The sequence below is a fragment of the Zootoca vivipara genome, chromosome 6, assembly GCF_963506605.1.
Source record: "Zootoca vivipara chromosome 6, rZooViv1.1, whole genome shotgun sequence".
In the NCBI taxonomy this organism is placed as follows: domain Eukaryota; kingdom Metazoa; phylum Chordata; class Lepidosauria; order Squamata; family Lacertidae; genus Zootoca; species Zootoca vivipara.
In genome coordinates, this window is record NC_083281.1 from 33,640,740 (window position 1) to 33,661,847 (window position 21,108).

General features: G+C 46.2%; 1 protein-coding gene across 4 annotated transcripts in view; it reads left to right on the forward strand.

Annotated features, from left to right (window-relative positions):
• Positions 1–3,359: 3,359 nt before the first annotated feature.
• The window catches only part of SYTL1 (synaptotagmin like 1), a 33,082-nt gene continuing 15,333 nt past the window's right edge, over positions 3,360–21,108 (forward strand). The window contains exons 1-5 of one of the 4 annotated variants that reach the window (XM_035120274.2): positions 3,360–3,592; positions 3,760–3,807; positions 15,002–15,399; positions 18,083–18,231; positions 19,350–19,449. In XM_035120274.2, the coding sequence (XP_034976165.2) occupies positions 15,272–15,399; positions 18,083–18,231; positions 19,350–19,449 (377 nt within the window). In that variant the 5' untranslated portion in view covers positions 3,360–3,592; positions 3,760–3,807; positions 15,002–15,271. The other 3 variants (XM_035120275.2, XM_060275761.1, XM_035120277.2) reach the window with 3 other exon arrangements.

Genomic DNA, 21,108 nt, shown 5'->3' on the forward strand with positions numbered 1-21,108 from the left:
GCTCTCCTCTTTCACCCTCATTAAAAGGTTCTTTAATTCCTCCTCACTTTCTGCCATCAAGGTTGTGTCATCTGCATATCTGAGGTTGTTGATATTTCTTCCGGCAATCTTAATTCCGGTTTGGGATTCATCTAGTCCAGCCTTTCGCATGATGAATTCTGCATATAAGTTAAATAAGCAGGGAGACAATATACAACCTTGTCGTACTCCTTTCCCAATTTTGAACCAATCAGTTGTTCCATATCCAGTTCTAACTGTAGCTTCTTGTCCCACATAGAGATTTCTCAGGGAATAAATTCCATTTAACTCAGTGCAATTAGTTCTGGGCAGACATGCAGAATACTGCACAGTTAAGTAGCTATTCAGTGTTAAAAATGGCTATTCAGTGTTAAAAATGCAGCTTGTGGCCTTCCCTTTGCATACTACCCAGCTCCCAAAACTTGACACTTCAGAAATTCCACTTTGTTTGGAGCTCCAGGCACCCTCAGCTGCCCTTTCTAGGGGATCCAGGAGGATGCTCTACGAAGGTGACCAAACACTGTAACTTATTGATACCTACAGAACAGTCCAAGGCTTCCCTCTAGTGGCTAAAAATTGTCAAAAGCAGAAGGCATGCTTTGATGTGATTCAATACTACCTCCTAATGCAGAGGTGAACAGCCTTCCAGCTGGCAGGATCGATTTGTTTTCTACCACACACTCCTAACTGTAGCTAGGTACAAAAGGCATGCACTTAAAGATTTTGGAGGCTGGGAATTTGTTTCGAGTAATGGAACCAGTAGTGATGTATGGAAGTGAGAGCTGGACCATAAAGAAGGCTGATTGCCGAAGAATTGATGCTTTTGAATTATGGTGCTGGAGGAGACTCTTGAGAGTCCCATGGACTGCAAGAAGATCAAACCTATCCATTCTGAAGGAAATCAGCCCTGAGTGCTCACTGGAAGGACAGGTCCTGAAGCTGAGGCTCCAATACTTTGGCCACCTCATGAGAAGAGAAGACTCCCTGGAAAAGACCCTGATGTTGGGAAAGATGGAGGGCACTAGGAGAAGGGGACGACAGAGGACGAGATGGTTGGAAAGTGTTCTCAAAGCTACGAACATGAGTCTGACCAAACTGCAGAAGGCAGTGGAAGATAGGAGTGCCTGGCGTGCTCTGGTCCATGGGGTCACGAAGAGTCGGACACGACTAACCGACTAAACAACAACAATGGAACTGAGGTGAGATCACAGTCCTTCCATCCAAATATCTGTTCCTGATCAGCTCCTTCCTCCCAGCTTTACTCATTTTAGCAGTATAATTTCAGAGGGAGGTTGTTTTCTTGTTGCCACAGCAAATCCCCCAGAGATCTACCAGTGCTTTCTCATAGAGGAGATGCGGACTACCTCTGATTTGGGTAGTCCAAATCTTATTGTCTGATCATCAGTTCCTTATCTGAAATTGTCAGGCTTGAATGAGGCCAACAGAATAGGTTGCAATGCCTGCTTGGCTCTGTGGGTTTGTTTGTGGTGCTTTCAACAGTTACTCTGGTTTGCAAATTGGTTCACAGGCCCCTAAAGTCTGGCAAACCCTGGTGTTAGTGGTTAGAGTGCTGGACTTGGAATCTCAAGTTCAAATCCTTGCTCAGCTACAAAGGTCAGTAGGTCACCTTGGGGCTTGGGCCACTCACATGTCCCCAATTTAACCTACTTTGCACGGTAGGATAAAATAAGGTGACTCTTGAGTCTGCCACTCTTGAGCTCCTCAGAGGAAATGTGAGAGGTGATAGTGTTGAGAAATAAAGGATGGGGGGGGGACTATTCTGGCCCCTCACTCTGAGACTTTACACTTTCCTCTGAGAGTTGGAGAAGAAGATTAAAATCTTGTAACCACAGGTCAGTTGCTGTGAGATCCAGCTGTCTTCTCTATGCCCAAATGGGGCTGAGGGAGGAACTCAGTTCCTCTCGCATTTTAAAGTGAACCCTACCTAATTCACACATCCCAAAACAAGACATGAATAAAAATGCATTTATCTTTAGAAATTCTCCAGTTCTCCAAATAAAACATGTATATTAGGGGAAAGAATATTGGTGAGAACTACAGGTATGTACAAAAATGTATCTGGGAAATTTGCTTGGGGGAAAAAGTATATAGGGAAATTTTGCAATAAAATGCTAACAGATTTTCATGAGAACTTAAAAAACAACAACCACACATTGCAAAAATATGTATAGCAAAAATAGTGCTCCATCAATGAGAGATTGATTTGATAAATATGAACTATCAGAGTGTCAAATTTAACATAATACAGTAGACAAGTTCTTATTTGTTCATCAAACATCAGGACAATATTCAACCACATAGTGCCTTTGCTTTATTGTAAATATGCAGACTGCATATAGATTACAAATGTTTGTGATAATCAACATTTGTAAATAAAATTTTATTATAAATATGAAAAAAATCACAAACTGGTGTAGACATGCGGCAAACTGAGCTGAAGAATGGGAACATAAGAAACTGAAGTTGAGAGATTGGATATCTGTTGGTGTCTCTTGGCTTTTCAATTTTCCAATTTGAATTTATGTTCTCCACATTTCCACATCAGCAATTATTATTATTTTGAAATGTCCTCATGAAAACACAGCAGCATTTTTGTGTGAATTTTTCCTGATATACACATTTTTCTATGCAATTTTGCCAAATGTACTGTATGCACTTTTACAAAGCAATTTCCCCTAATAGAGCTTTATGTTATTTTCACTAATAGAAGAAGAGAAGAAGTGTTTGCATTTGATATCCTGCTTTATCACTACCCAAAGGAGTCTCAAAGCGGATAACATTCTCCTTTCCCTTCCTCCCCCACAACAGACACTTTGTGAGGTGGGTGGGGCTGAGAGACTTCAGAGAAGTGTGACTAGCCCAAGGTCACCCAGCAGCTGCATGTGGAGGAGCCGAGACTTGAACCCGGTTCCCCAGATTACAAGTCTACCGCTCTTAACCACTACACCACACTGGGTCGATATGCACACTTTACCTTAGTACATGCATTTTTGTATGCATTTCTTGGTTAGCAAATGGCACTGCAAAAAGCAGATTTTGAGAGATGGCTTCTGCTCATGTATTGTTTTGGAAAATGTGAATTAGGCCGGTTCACTTTTACATGTGGACTGAATCAAATTCCTCCCCCTCCTTATGAGTTCCAAGCCACTTTTTGCATGGACACCCGACCCACCAGCTCGGCTCCTTAGCTCCAAATGTCAGTCTTCAGTGGCTGGATTCAGGCAGTCCACTCCGGCCCAGGCAGCAGATTTGGTTCCAGGCCCGGCTTTCCCGCTAGCCTTGTGGGTAGGTGTTTCCTCCTCTCTCTCTCTCTCTCTCTCTCTCTGCGCTTGACTCAGCCTTAGCTCTCCTGCTTGGGCTGTTTCTGAGCTGCATTGAGAAAGTACAAGGCAGGCAGAGGAGGAAGAGGAAAGTGGGGATAACTCAAGAGATCAAACTTCTGCTTTGCTAGCTCCCCCAGGATCCTTCTGCTGCCACAGTGGCACTCAGTCGCGCACACCCCACCTCCCTCTGGCCGGCTGGGTCTTGCAGGGTAGGGACCCCACCTGGGCAGGTAACATGACTTCCTCCTTTTCCTTTCCTGTTGGCAAACGCTTTGGGCGTGAGGCTCAGCAGGAGCATATGGGAGAGCTGAGGCAGGATCCGGGAGGGAAGGAACTGTGTAATATGCTGCGGAGTTGGTTTGGCTCTCAAGTTTCTGCTTGTCTCTGCGTCTCCCAGATCCTGTTCAGCTGCGAATACCTGTTTGGGGAGTGCCTGGAGGAAAGCGTACGTATATATTTGTGTGTGATAGCCGCTTGCCCATCCATGCTGGTTGCTCGAGAGCTGCAGTGTGCATATGCTATGTCCGCGGTACAATTTCAGTCACTTTAGGCTCTGGATTTAATGGGCTTTTTTGGGTGAAAGGTGGGTCCCCCTTGTTACTTGACTTCACTGGTTTCAAAATGTGGTGAGCCAGCTTTCTTGTGTTTCCGGGAGCCCCCCCCCTGCTCACTCTGCATGCTGTGGGACCCTTCTGCACACGAAAGCTCATACCAATGACAAACTTAGTTGGTCTCTAAGGTGCTACTGGAACACCACCTGGCCTTCCTACAAGCAAAGGTTGGATGGAGGACTGGTTTCCCCACCCCAGAGCCGCCACACTTCCCCCTTCACATGGAGCACCGAAGAAGATCGGCGGGGCAGGGGGTGTTTGTGTGAAAGAACAGTTGGTTTGCAGACCCAACTCCCAAGGGATGGAGTCCCACTGAAAGAGGGGGGTCTCCTAAGGGGGTTCCCAGGCACCTCAGAGCTAGTGGTGCTCCCAGGGTGGGGCAAAAGTGCAGAGCCCCCACCTGAGCAGAAGGAGCAGGAGGGTCTCCAATCACAACAGGGCCAATTTTACAATTGTAGCCTCTGAAGTCAAGGGGAAGAATGTCTTGGGCCTCCCAGTCTGAAATCCTCAAGAGCAGCTGTCTGCCTGTGCAGAGAGCACTGAGCTAAATGGACTGTTAGACTGACTCAGTGTAAGGCAGCTTCCTATGTAACCATTTTGAAGTACCGTAACTGAAGGAATGCACATTACTATTTAAAGCTCCCCTGGCCCCAGCCAGGAGACCATTGGCTCTAGAGTCTAAAATTACCAAAGTGCACTGCTGTCCCAGAGGTGACACATGTGTGACCCCAATAAAAACAGCAAAGGCAGTGAACTGGCAGTTGGTGCGCCATCCATCCCTTTGTATGCAAGATCCCTGTGCTTTTAGCAGCTGGTGAAAACAGGAGCATTTTGTTCGGCTTGCATTTTCATACAAAGCTACCTGATTTGCAATTCCTGAGCCAGTAAAGAGGGCTGAAGGCACAGCTGTCCTTCAAAATACATACCGTACTTCTCTGAATTTATGTACTGTAGTGCAGTTTGCCAAACCAAAAAAAATGCACAGATTGGTGAAAATGATGTACGAAACTGCTCTGCATTAGAGGGAAAGGTTAGCAAAAAGTTTACATTGGGTAAAATTGTGCACCAAACTGCATATTTTAGGAGAAATTGATGGGAAAATGCATATGGATTTTGTGCAGATTTTTGTGGGGGAAATGGCTAATTGGTACAGAAACAGGGTGAACTGAACTTGAGGTTGGTAAAAATGAGAGCATGAAAGAATCCAAATTTGACAGATTCATCTATCCCTAGAAGGGAATTAAACATGGAGTTTAATTAACCCCCTTTGTTCTGAAACAAGATGCTCATGGACAGTAATGTTTTTTCCTCACAAAATGTGCAACTGCTTGACCAGGTTCCATGAGCTGTTAAAAATGGTGACCGTAGTGTCCCACTCCAGAGTTGGGTGCATGTCAAAGGATGCAGATAGATAAAGGAAAGTGCAATGGGGTCAAACAGCACTAGGTTCCTTCTCCTTAGGTTAGTCGGAATTTGGAGGGACGTGAGCTGTCTTAAAGCAACAACTACAGTACTGCTTGTATTTGGGAAGAATGTTCTCCTTTTAACATTTTTCTTGTCTCGTTCCCTGTTTTGATAGCCTCAGAAACTAAACAATGGCACCCTTAACTTGCAGACCCTCCAATTAAGATTGGCCTTTATCTGTTAATCAACTAATTTTTTATTGATTAATCCAATTAAAGTTGGCAATCCTCATGTTTAATACCCTCAGCTCATTTGTGTGGGGTGTGTGCTGTATATAAATGCATATATGGCTGAGGGTGTTCTCTGTTTGGCTAAGGTGTACCTGTGTGTCCAACAGGTGGAGTTTCGTAAGTGCTTTCAGTGTGTCACAGGGCTATTTGCAAAAGTTTGATCAGCTTGTGCATCTGGTTGTTTTTTGTTTCTGCTGTGCTCCTCTGTATTCTGTGAACTGTATACTGCTTATTTTCCTCTATCCCGCCCACAATAGTGGTTGAGCACCTCTCTCTTGTTTCCATCGGAGACAGAAATAGAACCACAACCTGAACATATTTAGGAGTGTGGTAAGACCTCAGCCACATTGGTTCCTTGTCCTTGTGTGAGGAGGAAGCATGTTTGTTTGTTTGTGTCTGTAAAGGTCCTAGTTCTTCAGAAGAACTCTGGTCCTTGAGTTTGTTTCTGGCAGTTTCCTCAAGACAGTAGTCATCTTTGCCTTCAAGGGATGCTCATGGGACTGCGATCATTTGAGACTGAGGGAGCCTGCTTAGCTCAGTTGGTTAAAGCGTGGTGCTGATAAGGCCAAAGTTGCAGGTTCGATTCACTGTACGGGACAACTGCATATTCCTGCATCGCAGGGGGTCAGACTAGGTGATCCGCAGGGTCCCTTCCAACTTTACGATTCTATAATTGCCCACACTTCCGCTTGTCATGTGATGAGTAAGCATAGGTCTGAGCGCTTTCCTGCATCTCCCAATATTTCTAGGCCCAGGTCCTAGCAGTTTTCCGTTTGCCCCACTGCTTTGCTCAGAAAAACCCAATTGACATTTGCTCTGATTTCACAGTAAGCAGTGGAATTCCCTACAAGGAAAATGGCAGGGCAAACGGAAGTCTGGATGAGCCCTAATACAGTGGTACCTCTGGATACGTACTTGATGCATTCTGGGGTGCCATTCTCACCTCGAAAAGTACATATCCAGAGCTGTGCTTCCGCACATGCACGAAGCACCGATAGAGCGCTTCTGCACATGCGCAAAGCGCGCTGAATGCTTCTGCGCATGCGCGCACGGTGGAACCCAGAAGTAAACCCTTCCGGGTCTGCCATGTTCTTAAGCCAAAAATACGCAGCCCGCAGCAAATGTAACCAGAAGTATGACTGTATTTGCTGATTGTCTGGGACTACTGGTTGCTGAATTGTAACACTTGGACTGCAGGTGTTTTATAAACCTAAAAGCATGTATGTACCCTGGAGTTGTTGGTTTCTTCCTGAACAGTCATGACTTCTGTCACTGTGAAATTTGGAGCGCTGCTTTTAACTACCTCAGTGTTTTTCAAACTTGGGACCCCAGCTGTTGTTGGACTACAACTCCCACCATCCCTAGCTAGCAGAACTGGTTGTCAGGAATGATGGGAGTTGTAGTCCAACAACAGCTGGACAGGACCCAAGTTTGAAAAACACTGAGGTAGTGAAAAGCAATGCTCCAAAACATGTTTGGCCTTGGCCACATTCACACCATACATTTAAAGCACTAGGATACCACTTTAAATAGTCATGGCTTCCTGAAAAGAATCTTGGGAGTTTTAGTTTGTTAAGGGTGCTGGGAGTTGTTAGGAGGCCCATATTCCCCTCACAGAGCTACAATTCCCATAGTTCACTGTGAAGTTGATTGGGAATTGTAGCCATGACTGTTGAAAGTGGTATCACATTGATTTCAATGCCATATTACAGGCATCCCCAAACTTCGGCCCTCCAGATGTTTTGGACTACAATCCCCATCATCCCTGACCACTGGTCCTGTTAGCTAGGGATCATGGGAGTTGTAGGCCAAAACATCTGGAGGGCCGCAGTTTGGGGATGCCTGCCATATTATATAGAACAATGATGCCTTTCTAGCATAACAGCTTCTTGTTTCTAAATCACATGGCAACATCCAGGCCTTGTCTAAGCTGGTTCTTTCTTGGTTGTCTAAACACAAAAATGCTGAGCTGCTGCCGTTCATCTCTTAAGTGCCTATCAAGATATAAAATGTTACTTTAATGTGTTTGAATTCTTTAAAAAAATATTTGCAAAGGTAACAAAAACAAGAAAAGAAATGTGTTTGAGTTGCAGCAATTCCAGAATACACACAAACATATCCAGTTAAGATTTAAGGTAACATCCACTTATCTGCCAATAGGCCTTTTGATCTTGGGGGGGGGGGGCAGGATTTAGGCCTAATCTGCATTACGCTTTTAAAGCCGTATTATATCACTTTAAAACAGCCATAGCTCCCCCCCCCCAAATAATAATAAACCTGTGAACTGTCATTTGTTAAGGGTGCTGCAAGTTGTTGGCAGACCTCTGTCACCCTCACAGGGATACAATCAGGGGTACCTAGTGACAATGCCTCCCCCCCGAAAAAAAATCACTTTACCACCCACCTTTGTGCCACGGTGCAAGAAGGATAGGGAACCTCTGCATTTGATCTCACTTCAACAGCAGCGGTTTGTCACCATGCACATAAACTATACGTCATAAACCCCATCATAGGATAGACTTCAGTGTATACAGCCTATTAATCACTCCTGAATTTTTAGGAAAGGAAAATTGATGAGCCATTGTGGTGTAGTGGTTAGAGTGCAGGACTAGGACCTGGGAGATCAGGGTTCAAATCCCCTACTTGGCCATTTTTAAAAGAAAAAAACTCCTTTTCCCTTATGGGGTACCCAAGAGCCCATATACAGTAGAGTCCATTTGCAGGTTGTCCTTTTGTAGGTTTAAGGCAGGATTTGTGAGCAAAGAGAAACATTTGAGGTCAATTGGGAGAGACAAAATGGTTTCGGGACTTTTTTCCTGTACTGTTTCAGACATGTGGTTTATATATTTATGTATGTGTTTGCTTGGTACATTTATTTTATATCTTAGATCTTAGACCTTATAATTCTCATAACACCATGAAAATAACTTGCAAAGAAAAATGTCTTATATTAGGGGCGGGCGGGGGTGGGCTGCTTGCAATGTGTGTATCAGTCACAATTGTATATGCAAATGTGTATATCAGGAGATAGGCTAAAATGCTGACAAATTTTCATGGGGATTTAAAATAAATAAATGAATATATTGCTGAAGAAATGTGGCAAGTTGGATTTAGGATTGGAAAGACAAGAAACTGCAAGAACTGTTCATGCTGCCGTTTAAAAGATATCTTGAGTTTAATGAGCAAAATGGATGCCTGGTGTGATTTTATTTCTTTAAAACAAGAAAATAGCTTAAGGCCTAAGAGTGGTTTAGAGAGGCTTACAAATCATCAAGCAATCAATAAATGACAGTCCCTGCCCTCAGGTTTACAATTTAAAAAAGACACAGCACTGAAGGAAAATGGTTTAGGAGAAAAGAGGGTTGGGGGCGAGCGAAGCAAAGTTATTAGTTGCAAGTTGTTCTAATGAACAGCTAGAGTGAAGCAATTCAGGGCAGGAGGCACAAAAGGTGCTAGACTCTTAAAGGTGAAGGTACCCCTGACCATTAGGTCCAGTCGTGGATGACTCTGGGGTTGCGGTGCTCATCTCGCTCTATAGGCCGAGGGAGCCGGCATTTGTCTGCAGACAGCTTCTGGGTCATGTGGCCAGCATGACTAAGCCGCTTCTGGTGAACCAGAGCAGCGCACAGAAACGCCGTTTACCTTTCCGTCGGAGTGGTACCTATTTATCTACTTGCACTTGACATGCTTTCGAACTGCTAGGTGGGCAGGAGCTGGGACAGAGCAATGGGGAGTTCACCCCGTTGTGTGGATTTGAACCACCGACCTTCCGATCGGCAAACCCTTAGTCTCTGTGGTTTAGACCACAGCGCCACCCGCATCCCTATGCTAGACTCTTAGCTGTGCCTATAAGGTGGCCCTGCTGCATCTCTTTTCTTCCTTCCTCTGCTGCACCCTCATGGAATGGCTGCTGCCAGGTTTTTGGCTGAATATGATTCAGATGGATTGGGGAGGACAAGTTGAGACCTGCTGCAAGCTGCACACTCCTGAAGGGAGTGGGGAGAGGATCAAGGGAGAGAAGGGTTGGATCTCTATTGCAGATGGCTGGGGATGAAGCCTGCAAAACAGTCTGACAGCCGCCAATCTGCCTGTAGGGCACTTGTTAACACAGGGTGGAGGGAGGGAAATAGGGAATTCCTTCTTCCTGTCCCAGGGGAATGAGTCCCTCAGGGTGGAAAGCAGGCTGAGCTGGGCTGGTTCAGAGTTGAATGTTGATTTTCTGGGAAGAGCGCTAGGCAAATCCCAGGCTGGATCCCTGGGCTGGAGTAGAGATCCGTTTCCTTGTTCCTTGTTGGGGCAAGGCACTCCTGGTGGCCTATGAGTTGCAGGGGCAGAGAGAAAAACAGTTGAAGGAGCTGGGTGTGTTTAGCCCACAATGTGTCTTTTAACAGAGGGGTTGGGAGCCTCTGGTCAGGGGGCCGAATGTGGCCCTCTAGGACTGTCTATCTGGAACTCAGGACTCTCTCCAGGCCCTACTGGCCCTACTCTGTGCCCTTCCTTGAGTTCTTTCGCCTGGCTGGGATGTGGCTCTGACCTGTGATAATCCCTGTGGCTTGGCTGAGTTCTGCTTGCAGAAACTCCGATTTCTTGCTCAGCTTGGTGCATAGATAAGAGTCCCACCCATTGCTCTGCCGGCTTTTATCTCTGCCCCTTATTCTTTTCCTCTGGACTCACTGACCACTGGAATGTGCCCCCTCCCAAAAGGTTATGTATTAGAGATGTGGCCCTCAGGCTGAAGAAAAGTTCAGATGGAACATACAGAAGCCGAAAGACAACAACAGAAGGTTTCTCCTGATCTGTCATTATTTGATGCTCTCTCTGCACCTGGCACATGGTAATAACCTGAGGGAGTGGAAATAATTTTGAAGGCTGCTTTATAAAAATGGAATAAGCATGTCTGCTCCACCCCTTACTCATCAGGTGCAACCAGGCTGTCTCCTGAACCACCATGTATTGCCCACTGCCCTCTGGTATTAGGCGCCACACACAGCTCTCCAATCAACCCTGTCTCTGTTTGAGAGAGCTTTGGCAGAAGTTTTGGGCGAGGGAAAACCAACCAAGACTGGCGTCTTTTTTTGTCAAACAAGCCGGTTGCCTCATCCTGGAGATAATGATGTTTCTGGCTGTTTCTTATGCAACCTTCCTCCATCCAGTTGCCCAAGAATGCACCATAACTTTCCCAACACAAGCTTTAGGAGGAAGCTAGAAACTAGATTGCTGACTGTCCAGAGGAGGTGGATGGGGGCCAGGGGAGGCGACGTAGTCTTAGATAAAATGTGGTTGGTTGATATAACCCAGGGCCAGGGGTGTGGAACCTCAGGGCTATGTGGCCCTTGGAACTCTTCCCCAATCACATTTTCCTCTCCACTGGCCACACCCCTCAGTGGCCCTGGGGTGGGAGTGTATGTAGACTATAGCCTACAGGGCAAAGGAAACATTCACATTTATTGCTCCACCCACTTTTGCATGTGGCCCTCAGAAGATTGTGCAGAAGGGAATGTGGCCCTCGTGCTGAAAAAGGTTTCTCATCTCTGTAAATAACCTACAGTAATAAAACAATGCTGCCAGTTTATACTCTGTTCCTGTGATTCAGTAAGAAATATCCAGGAGGCAATATTGCACACCCCTGTAATTTATTGCCACCCATTGCAAACAATGAGTGCTGGCCTGACCCAAGACATTTTTTTCTGCACCAAATTCCCCACTCCCATCCCCATTCTATAACCCACGTTTTAGAAAGTGTTGTTGCACTGTGAAGGTATCGACTTTTCCCTTCATCGATCCCTGAGGCAAGGGGTGGGGGGCTGTCCATTACCCTGGTGCTTCATCAGATGATATCCTTGCTCCTGCTCTGGAAAAAAATCCCGGATCTGTACTTCCTTGCATCTCACCATAACCGACCCACTGCTACACTACAGATTCTACAGATTGTAGCCTATGCTACAAATGATCAGAATCTTTGTATCTTGGCATTCTTGACCAAAGTGATTTTGAAATGGGCAGGTTTAGTAATTAACAGAGGTTTCCCCCCCCCCACATGGCCCCTTAATAGGAAACACCTGCCGCAATGTCTTTGTGATCACCTGCTAAGCAGTGAGGCAAAAGTTGGAACATGGACATACCTTTTTGTTTAGTGCCTGAAAGCTCTTTAAATAACAAGCAATGTTTAACCGTGTCTTGGGCTTGAACCTGAACCGGAGAGGAGATGTGGAAAGGGAGCAGGAGACTGGAAGCTGTGAGCTGAGTCCGTGTGTGTGTGTGTGTGTGTGTGTGTGGAGGGAGAGGCTGTGTTTGTGCAGGGTGTGATTCATCACAGCAAGAACTTGCCCGAAATGCCCAAGTAAACTTCAGGTGGCTGTAAAAAAGGAAAAGGAAAAGCCCATTGAAATATCTCCCGGACGCAGGCATGTGTGTTTGCAAGGAGGAATGCCCCAGAGTTCCATCCTGGACTTGGGCAAGGGCTAGGCTGAAAATGAAGGGGGAGGGCATGTGTCTGCAAGGGGACTGAAGAAGTGGTAGCGGTCTGGCAAAGCTTGCCCAGCTTTCCTGGGGACAGGCCCAGGACTGAATGTGGCCCTCCTGACCTCTCCATCTGGCCCCTGGAACTTTCTCCAAGCCGCACCTCTCCCTGGTCCTCTTGCTTGTCTGGAAAGAGGTGGGCCTAGCCCATTGTACAAAGGTAAAAGTTGCATTAGTTGCTCCACCCACTTTTGCCTCTGGCCCCTCCCACATGTGCCTCCCAAAAGGTTGCTCAGGAAAGAATGCAGATCTTGGGGTATAAAATTGGGCCTCCACGCCTACTCTAGGCTTAGGAATCGCTTATGCCCCAAATGTGGGAAGAAATTGAATGTGACCATAAAAGTAATCCTATGTACTTTCATAACGCCTGAGCTGAGGGTCACCTAATAAAGCGGAATGGTGGGAGATTCAGGATGGGCAGAAAGAAACCTTTTTTCACACAGCCCTAGGGATGGAAGGATGTCTCAATTTTGTTTCCCTCTGCTTTTCCTCTTTCCAGTCTTAAATTAAGTTCTCCACATGCTGCAGAAATTTGCATAATAATATACATATATATTTAATCCCTCATGAAAATTAACCAGCATTTTAGTGCGGGTTTTTGGCTTTGGGAAGACGGTACGAGGGCTCTGGGATGCAGCCAGAGCCATCACAGCTTTTGCACAGATGTAATGGGAATAAATAAACCGAGAATGGGTTTCCTCCGCTCTCCATTTATTTATTTATTTCCCACCCAGCCATGCAAAGTTGTGGCTGTGTAAGTAAGTACCTACAACACCCAGGATCAAAAGCGACATGGCTCTGAATGGCAGTTACTGGGGAGCCATTGCCTCGTATAATCTACTTGCCCTTGTGGGCTTCCCATGTCCATCTGAATGGCTAATGTTGGACTAAATGGGTGTTTGGCCCGATCCAGCAGCGCTCTTCTTTTCGTGTTTTAAACTAATCTGGGTGTTCACATTGTCTGCTATAGATAATGGCACAAACCACATCACATCCTGTGATCTGCCAAACTGGGTTTCCTGATTTGCCCTCTGTTTTGTGGGTTGGGGGTAGCAGAAGGTGTTTGTTGTACAAATGTTTGCATCCCACTGAAAAGTTACAAACTCCCTGTAATTTTTTCTGGATGGCAGGATTATCGTCTCGTCTACATGTTTGGGTGCTGAATCGTCACCAGTGTATTTCTTCCTTTCTCTCTCTTGAATATTTGAATACTTTTGAAGTAATCGCTGAATGCTTGATTTCTGTATTTAACATGGGATTTCAGTACTGGATAACATTAAGTTCAGAAGGGGTGGTCAGGGCAAGTGAAGAGGCTATGTTAATATGACTCGAGTAAAAATGCATCTTCCAGATGATTGAGACATGAACTTTTGTCGCTCAGGGGCTGTTTCATCAGATACAGGAAGTGGACCAAGAAAGTGGCAGGTTGAGGCATCCTGCACAATAGCACGCTGACAAAGCAAGAACTCAAGGCAACAGGAATGTGAAACCCACATCCGGATTATTGTAGCATTTTCTTTTGGTTTTTGCCCTTTTCTTCTCAGCCTCTAAAATGCACCTTTTATCTTTTGACTGGTATAAGCTAACAGGGGTACACATCTGGAATATATATAGATCCTGTCCAAGGTACTTTGGTGCCCGAGGCAGAATTATTTCCCCTAGTATCGTGCATTCTTATTGTTCATTTTCACTAACAGGTATGCACAGTTTACTTTAGTATATGTATTTTGTACACATTACTGGAGTACAAAATTTGGAGAAGTGTGAATTACAAAGTGTTTCCCTTGCAAATTGTATTGGAAAGTGCAAATTAGCTAGGTTTGCCTTTAATTGAGAACTGAATTGAATAGACTACTTAAAATATAGGGGAGGAATTCAAAATAGTTTACGAGATTTTTTTAAAAAAATCCTAAAACATCATAAAATTACAACAAAATGCAAATCCATAGAACGACTGTTTAGAGTGGTATGTTACAGCTTTAAATGTAAAGCACAAGCAAGGCCTGAGCTCAGTCTGCTTGAATTGCATCCCTTGAGTTGCACAGAAGCTGTTGCAAAGTGTCCTGCTTTAGGGCACTCCATCTGCGTTTCTCTTCCATTGCAGGATCTTTCTTCGGGATGCAGCACAGATGCACTGCAAGCGTGACTTGTTTCTACTCTAGCTGTGTCTCTTTCTCCGTAAACACAGTTGGGATTGGATGACTTGTCGTAGTACCCCTGCTGTGTCTAATTCTTCCATGTCCACTGTTCGGCTTTCCTTTGAAAAACCATAATCCAGAAGCATTGTTATTCAGATGCTTCCCATGTTCTGGCTGTAGAAGCATTTCCCGCCAGTGTACAGCTGAACTCCTGAAGCAGTTTCTTGAAGAGATGCTTTGGGCTGCAATTGCTCCCACCCTTGACCCATGACCATAATGATGGGAGGGTGTTGTACAAAGGGGCATTTAAAAATAAGGACAAGGAATCTGTGTCAACAGATTTCTTCTCAGGAATCACCTGGGGAGACATTCTCCTCAAAAGCAGTACTTGGTAATGGGAAACAAACCCTTTAGTTTTGGTACATTCATAGCACAGATGTCGAACGGTCTTGTTCGTCATTCCCTCTTCTCTCAGGGAACTCTGGGAATTGTAGTTTTGTGGGGGGAGGGCTATGGATCTTAGACAGCAGTCTCAGAGGCCCAGCCGACTACAGTTCCCAAGGTTCTTTGGAACAATTCATGGTGGTTCAACTGATTTTTAAATTGACATCAATGTGTTCCGCTTGAGAATGAGCTTCTGGCATTAAAATTGTGTCTTTCCTGCCTTTCTCTTTCAGCTGGTTGTGGCCTTGTCTCTCAAAATGGTCAATCAGGACGGAGTGTAGTCTCCATGGAACATTACCTAGAAGGCTTCTTGAGAGCCGCTGCTGTACCTATGGCAAAGAGTGGGGTAATAATACTGGCCTGCTGGCTGGACCTCCCGCTTCCATGTCGCAGGATGATGTACTGACAGGCCAAACCTGAAGGGCCTTTCAGAAGAGCAGCGTTTAGACCCTGGCGGAGTTGGCTTGCGACTCTCACACAGAGTGCTTCTCCTCCCCACCCCCATGGATCAAGACATTGGCATGGACTCCTTGCTGGACCTCAGCTTTCTGACTGAGGAGGAGCAGAACGCCATTGCGGAAGTGCTGCGGAGAGACTCTCAGCTGCGGATGTCGGAGGAAGGACGCATCAGGTGAGAGGCAGCTTTGTGGTGGCAGCCCCAACATGTATGAACACAGAGACTTCCTTATACCAGGACCAGCTGGTGGATACTGGTCCATTAGGGCACTGCCGCACCTGTTGGGGTCCGCTAATCGGGCCCAAGCTGCCTTGGTCACTGAAAAGCCAATAAATGCTGTAGGCCAGGCACCCCCAAACTTCGGCCCTCCAGATGTTTCGGACTACAATTCCCATCTTCCCCGACCACTGGTCCTGTTAGCTAGGGATCATGGGAGTTGTAGGCCAAAACATCTGGAGGGCCGCAGTTTGGGGGTGCCTGCTGTAGGCAGAGGAGATTCCCATAATCACTAATTTATTCAGCTGAGTAAAACAGAGCGGGCAAGCCACACTCACCACTGTGATGGTGAAGCCGCCGCAAATAGCCTTTGTTCATACTTTTTATAGGCTTTCCCCCTGTCGAGGTTCCTTGCGCTGATCGAAACAGGACACCCTGCCTGGAGACCTTGAAGGGGAGAGTTGCCTGGCAGAGGGAAGTTTTCCTGACAATCGCCTAGCAATGTTATCTGGTCTTCACATATTTGTGGCTCACCCTCCTAAATTCTAAAGCAGGCAGTTTTCCAGAGAAGCAAAATGGCATCACTTAGGCCAGGGGTCCCCAAACTAAGGACCGAGGGCCGGATGCGGCCCAATCGCCTTCTAAATCCAGCCCGCGGACGGTCCAGGAATCAGCATGTTTTTACATGAGTAGAATGTGTCCTTTTATTTAAAATGCATCTCTGGGTTATTTGTGGGGCATAGGAATTCCTTCATATATTTTTTTTTCAAAACATAGTCCGGCCCCCCACAAGGTCTGAGGGACAGTGGACCGGTCCCCTGGTGAAAACATTTGCTGACCCCTGAGTTAGGCTAACCAAAAAACAGGACGAGGACAAGTTTCTGTGGCTCTTCCTGAGACCCCCCCCCCCACCAACCCCAGTCTGCCCTCAGCAAGCCTCCACCTGCCTTGCTTCCCTTTCCAGGTTTGTGGCACTGACAGTCTCAATGATACCCTTGAAGAACTCTGCAGGGTGGAGGCTGGGGACAAAACTAGACTTAGTGGGCTCTGCTAAAAAGTGAAAGATATACAGCTGAGGAGAAAATAACTGGCCGATAACCTCTCTCTCTCTCTCTCTTATTATGGCAACTGGCTGAAAAGCAACACCAAACAAACTGGCTAGGCTGGTTTATTTTGTATTCTGCCACTTTCCACACACACACACCCCTAACCTGAGTTCAGTTAACAAAGGAGCACACTTTCTTTAGCTGGAATGGAGCAAATGTAATTTACGTTTCGTAGCTATAATTCATCTGAGTCAGTAAAAATTCTGGGAGGGGCACTGGCTCAGTGGCAGAGCATTTGTTTTATATGCACAAGGTCCCAGGTTCTATCCCCAGCTTCCCCAAGTAGGGCTGGGAGGGAACGCTTGCCTGAAACCCCAGAGATCTGCTGCCAGTCAGTGTAAACAATACTGAGCTAGAGAGCCCAATGGTCTGGTTCCGTATAAGGCATCCTCCTTTGATTCTGTCTATATAGGAAGGAATTGTTGGGGGCAGGTGGAGGATGAAATATTTCAGTCCCTGGATTCTCTCTTTGTGGGCATTTGGCATGGAATTTATGAGGCACGTTTGGAAAGAATTCCTATCTCAGCTGCCTGTGTGGAAAAGGTTTTCAGAAAAGGTTCTGAGCTGAAATGGTTCTGAAATGTAGTGCAAGACACAGCTGCTGTGCAGCTTTCGGCAATTGCTGAAGATGTGCCTTTTCACCCTGGCCTCGGACACCTGCAATGTATGTTTTCAGGACTCACCCTGTTCCTCTGACTGTCGTTGGCTTTAGTTGTTTTTAATGCTGAGTTTAAAATTGTTGTAAACTGCCCTGGGAACTGCTGGTAAAGGGCATGTCGTAAAAAAAAATATTTTTATTATTTCATATGAGTGAAAGTCTGCAACAAAATGTTGCAGCATGAAGTGCTTCAGTTCAGAATTCTAGCCAGCCAGCGCCTTCTTCCAGGGTGCTACCACTCCACAATTTTTCACTTCCTGCCCCCCAAAATCAGTCAGCATTCCATGGCCAGATAGCAGGGCATGGGGAGCTTTGACCCTATGTATATTTGAACTACAGCTCTCATCATTCCTGGCTATTAGCAGTGCTGGCTGAGGCTGATGGGAGATGGAGTCTATCAACATCTGGGGGTGGGACACAGGTTCTGCATCTCTGGGATATAGGATAGGGTTACTTATTCTGAGATGGTCAGCACAATATTACATACGTCTATTCAGAAGTAACTCCCATTGAGTTCAGTGAGGGGTAAAGGTAAAGGGACCCCTGACTGTTAGGTCCAGTCGTGGACGATGCTGGGGTTGCGGCACTCATCTCGCTTTACTGGCCGAGGGAGCCAGCGTACAGCTTCCAAGTCATGTGGCCAGCATGACTAAGCCGCTTCTGGTGAGCCAGAGCAGCGCACGGAAACACCGTTTACTTTCCCGTCGGAGTGGTACCTATTTATCTACTTGCATTGTGTGCTTTCGAACTGTGAGGTGGGCAGGAGCTGGGACCGAGTCGCGGGGATTCGAAAATGCGCCTAGCTAGGAGATTGCAGCCTGAGATTCTGCTCTAGAGAAGCAATCCTCACCTACCCACTTGTCTTTCTTCCCTCAAGCAAACTGCGCGAGTCCGTCTCGGATCCCAGCTGGTTTAAGATCCTGTCGGGGGACTGGTTCTGCGATGTCCGTTCAAAGCGGCACCGGCACAATCATTTTGGCTCAGACATTGTCCGGGCTTCCATCCGTCGCAAGAAGAAGCCCAAAGGTAAGGGAGAGAGGAGACCCCTCTTCCTGGCTGCCATCCCTGCAGTGCTAAAGTGCTGATCTCTCTCCTCACACTTCTAAACCAGGGGCAAAAGGGATGTGGCTGTATTTAAGTCCACAAGTGGGGTGGGGGAGTCTGTGGCCCTTCAGATGCTGTAGAACAGGGGTGCAGAACCTCTGGGCCCCTCTATCTGGCCCTCAGAACTTTCTCCAGTCACATACTATCTCCCTGAGTCACTCCCCTCACTTGCTGTGCTCTGCATTCTCCTTGAGTATTTTTGCCTGGCTAGAATGTGCCCTTGAACACATAATAATAATCATAATAATATATTTATTACCCACCCTTCACCCTAAGATCCAGGGCATGTTACAACATTAAAACACATTAATAAAAACAGTTTAGAATACACACACAAAAATATGTACAAGGTGTGACTGGAAAGTTCGGTGAATGGTCTCCCGATCTGGCCCCACTAGATTTCTTTCTTTTCCCAAAACTGAAATCTGCTCTGAAAGGGCACAGATTTTCCAACATTTCACACATCCAAACTGAAAGCAGTACAAAAATAGGACTTTTACAGAAGTTTCCAACAGTTCTACAAACGATGTCAACAGTGCATTGTATCAGAGGGGGCCTACTTTGAAGGCCTGTAAGGTATGTATGTTCAAATATTTCTTGCTGTCCGATTTCTGGGACCATTCACCGAACTTTCCGGTCACACCTTGTATATGTGTGTGTCTATATGTATATGCGCGCACGTACACACACACACACACACACACACCTCCTCTTGCTTGCTTGGATAGAGATGGTGTGTGTTGAAACTAGCCTGCCATACAAGGGTAAAATTTACATTCATTGTCCTGCCTGCTTTTGCCCCTGGCCCTGCCCACCAGTTGCATGTCCCCCACCCCCCACATGCCGAAGGGAATGCGGCCCTCAGTGCTGAATCAGGCCAATGGCCCATCTGGTCCAGAATCCTCTAACTCCCGGTGGCCACCCAGATGCCTGTGGGAAGCCTGCAAGCAGGACCCGAGCACAGAAGCACTCCCCCCCCCCCCCCGCATAGCTTCCAACAAGAAGCATTCAGAGAGACACAGCTTTTACTTATCACAAAGCAGGTGAACCGGACCCAAAGCAACGAGCCAGCTTAGGAGATCTGGAGGCGATCAGTGAACCCCCAGCGGAGGAGGAGAATGCGTTGGATGCAGTGGATGGGTGAGAAGCATGGGCAGTTTGGGTGTGTGGACGAGGGGACCTTGCCTTTTCATTAGGGAATGTTGGCTCCTCCGGGAGAGAGGGTCCAAAGTCTAAAAGCTGGTGACTGTTCTTAGGATGAATAGCATCAGCTGAGGGCCAAATGACATCTTGTGTGAACTGCCAGGCTAGCAGTCACGTCTGGGACTTAGAAGGAAAAAATTCAAATCCCTGGTATTAAATAATGAGAGCAGCTTTGTTCAAGGCAAATTGCAGCATAAGGGTGATCTTTAGTCAAGATCACAGCTGGGGAAGAGGGGTTATACTTTATGGAACTCACTGGAACTCAGTTCTGGCACCTCTCAGGTGGGCGGCATGGCCATTCTAAGAGAACAAGGGAGGTGTTCATGGTAAGTTTTGGCACCTCTTTTTCTAGAAAAAAATAGCACTGGTTATACCACCCTTCCCTACTGGTTGTGGTCCTGATGAAAATTGGAAGGGCTTTTGCACCTAGGGTTACGTTTTTAAAATATCCTGATAGCCGAGCAGTTAGCATAGCATACCGTTTAACCCTAAATAACCAAGGTGGATAAAGAAGATAAATATTTTTAAAGGAGGCAGTGTTTTAGCACAGGACTGGGGAACCTCTGGCCCTCCAGATGTTGGTGGATTACAGTTCCCATCACTCCTGATTTTTGGCCCTGCTGGTTGGGGATGATGTTAGAGGGGGCGCATTATCTGGACAGGCCAACATCTCCATGATTTAACACAGGAGTTCCAAAACTGTGGTCTGTGGACCACCAGTGCTCTGTGAGCTTCCTTCAGGTGGTCCATGGCATGTCTATGGATTTGAGATTGAAGACAGGAGTTGGCACCTGCATCTCATCAAAGGTTCATATTGATTTTTAATTCTATTCGTGTTGCTTCTTTTATTTCTTACATTGTGTTTTATGTTTTACATCATGCATTCTGTGGAATTTGAACTGTAACACAATAACGTACAGTATATAGGGAGTAAACGAAGCAATAAAAATACAACTGGAAATCATGCAGCATCTAGCACTGCACATCTACAACAGGCAGAAGAATCATTAAGTGGTCTGCTAAGACCCTAAGACTCTTGAGAGTCCCATGGACTGCAAGAAGATCAAACCTATCCATTTTGAAGGAAATCAGCCCTGAGTGCTCACTGGGAGGACAGGTCGTGAAGCTGAGGCTCCAATACTTTGGCCAACTCGTGAGAAGAGAAGACTCCCTGGAAAAGACCCTGATGTTGGGAAAGATGGGGAGGGCACAAGGAGAAGGGGACGACAGAGGAAGAGATGGTTGGACAGTGTTCTCGAAGCTAACGAACATGAGTTTGACCAAACTGCAGGAGGCAGTGGAAGACAGGAGTGCCTGGCGTGCTCTGGTCCATGGGGTCACGAAGAGTTGGACACGACTAAATGACTAAACAACAAAAAATACCCTAAATAATTTTCAAGTTGTCCATGGGGGCAGATGGGGGAATTTGGGAACCACTGGCTTAATAGAATCTTGTAGCTACAAAGATGAGGCTGCAATCCTAAACCAATTTACCTGCGAATGAGCCTCAATAGGACTTGTTTCTGAGTAGGCATATTTAGAATTACATTGTTTAGCCAAGTTGCTGGGCAAAAGGAGAGGGCAACAGTGACTGCT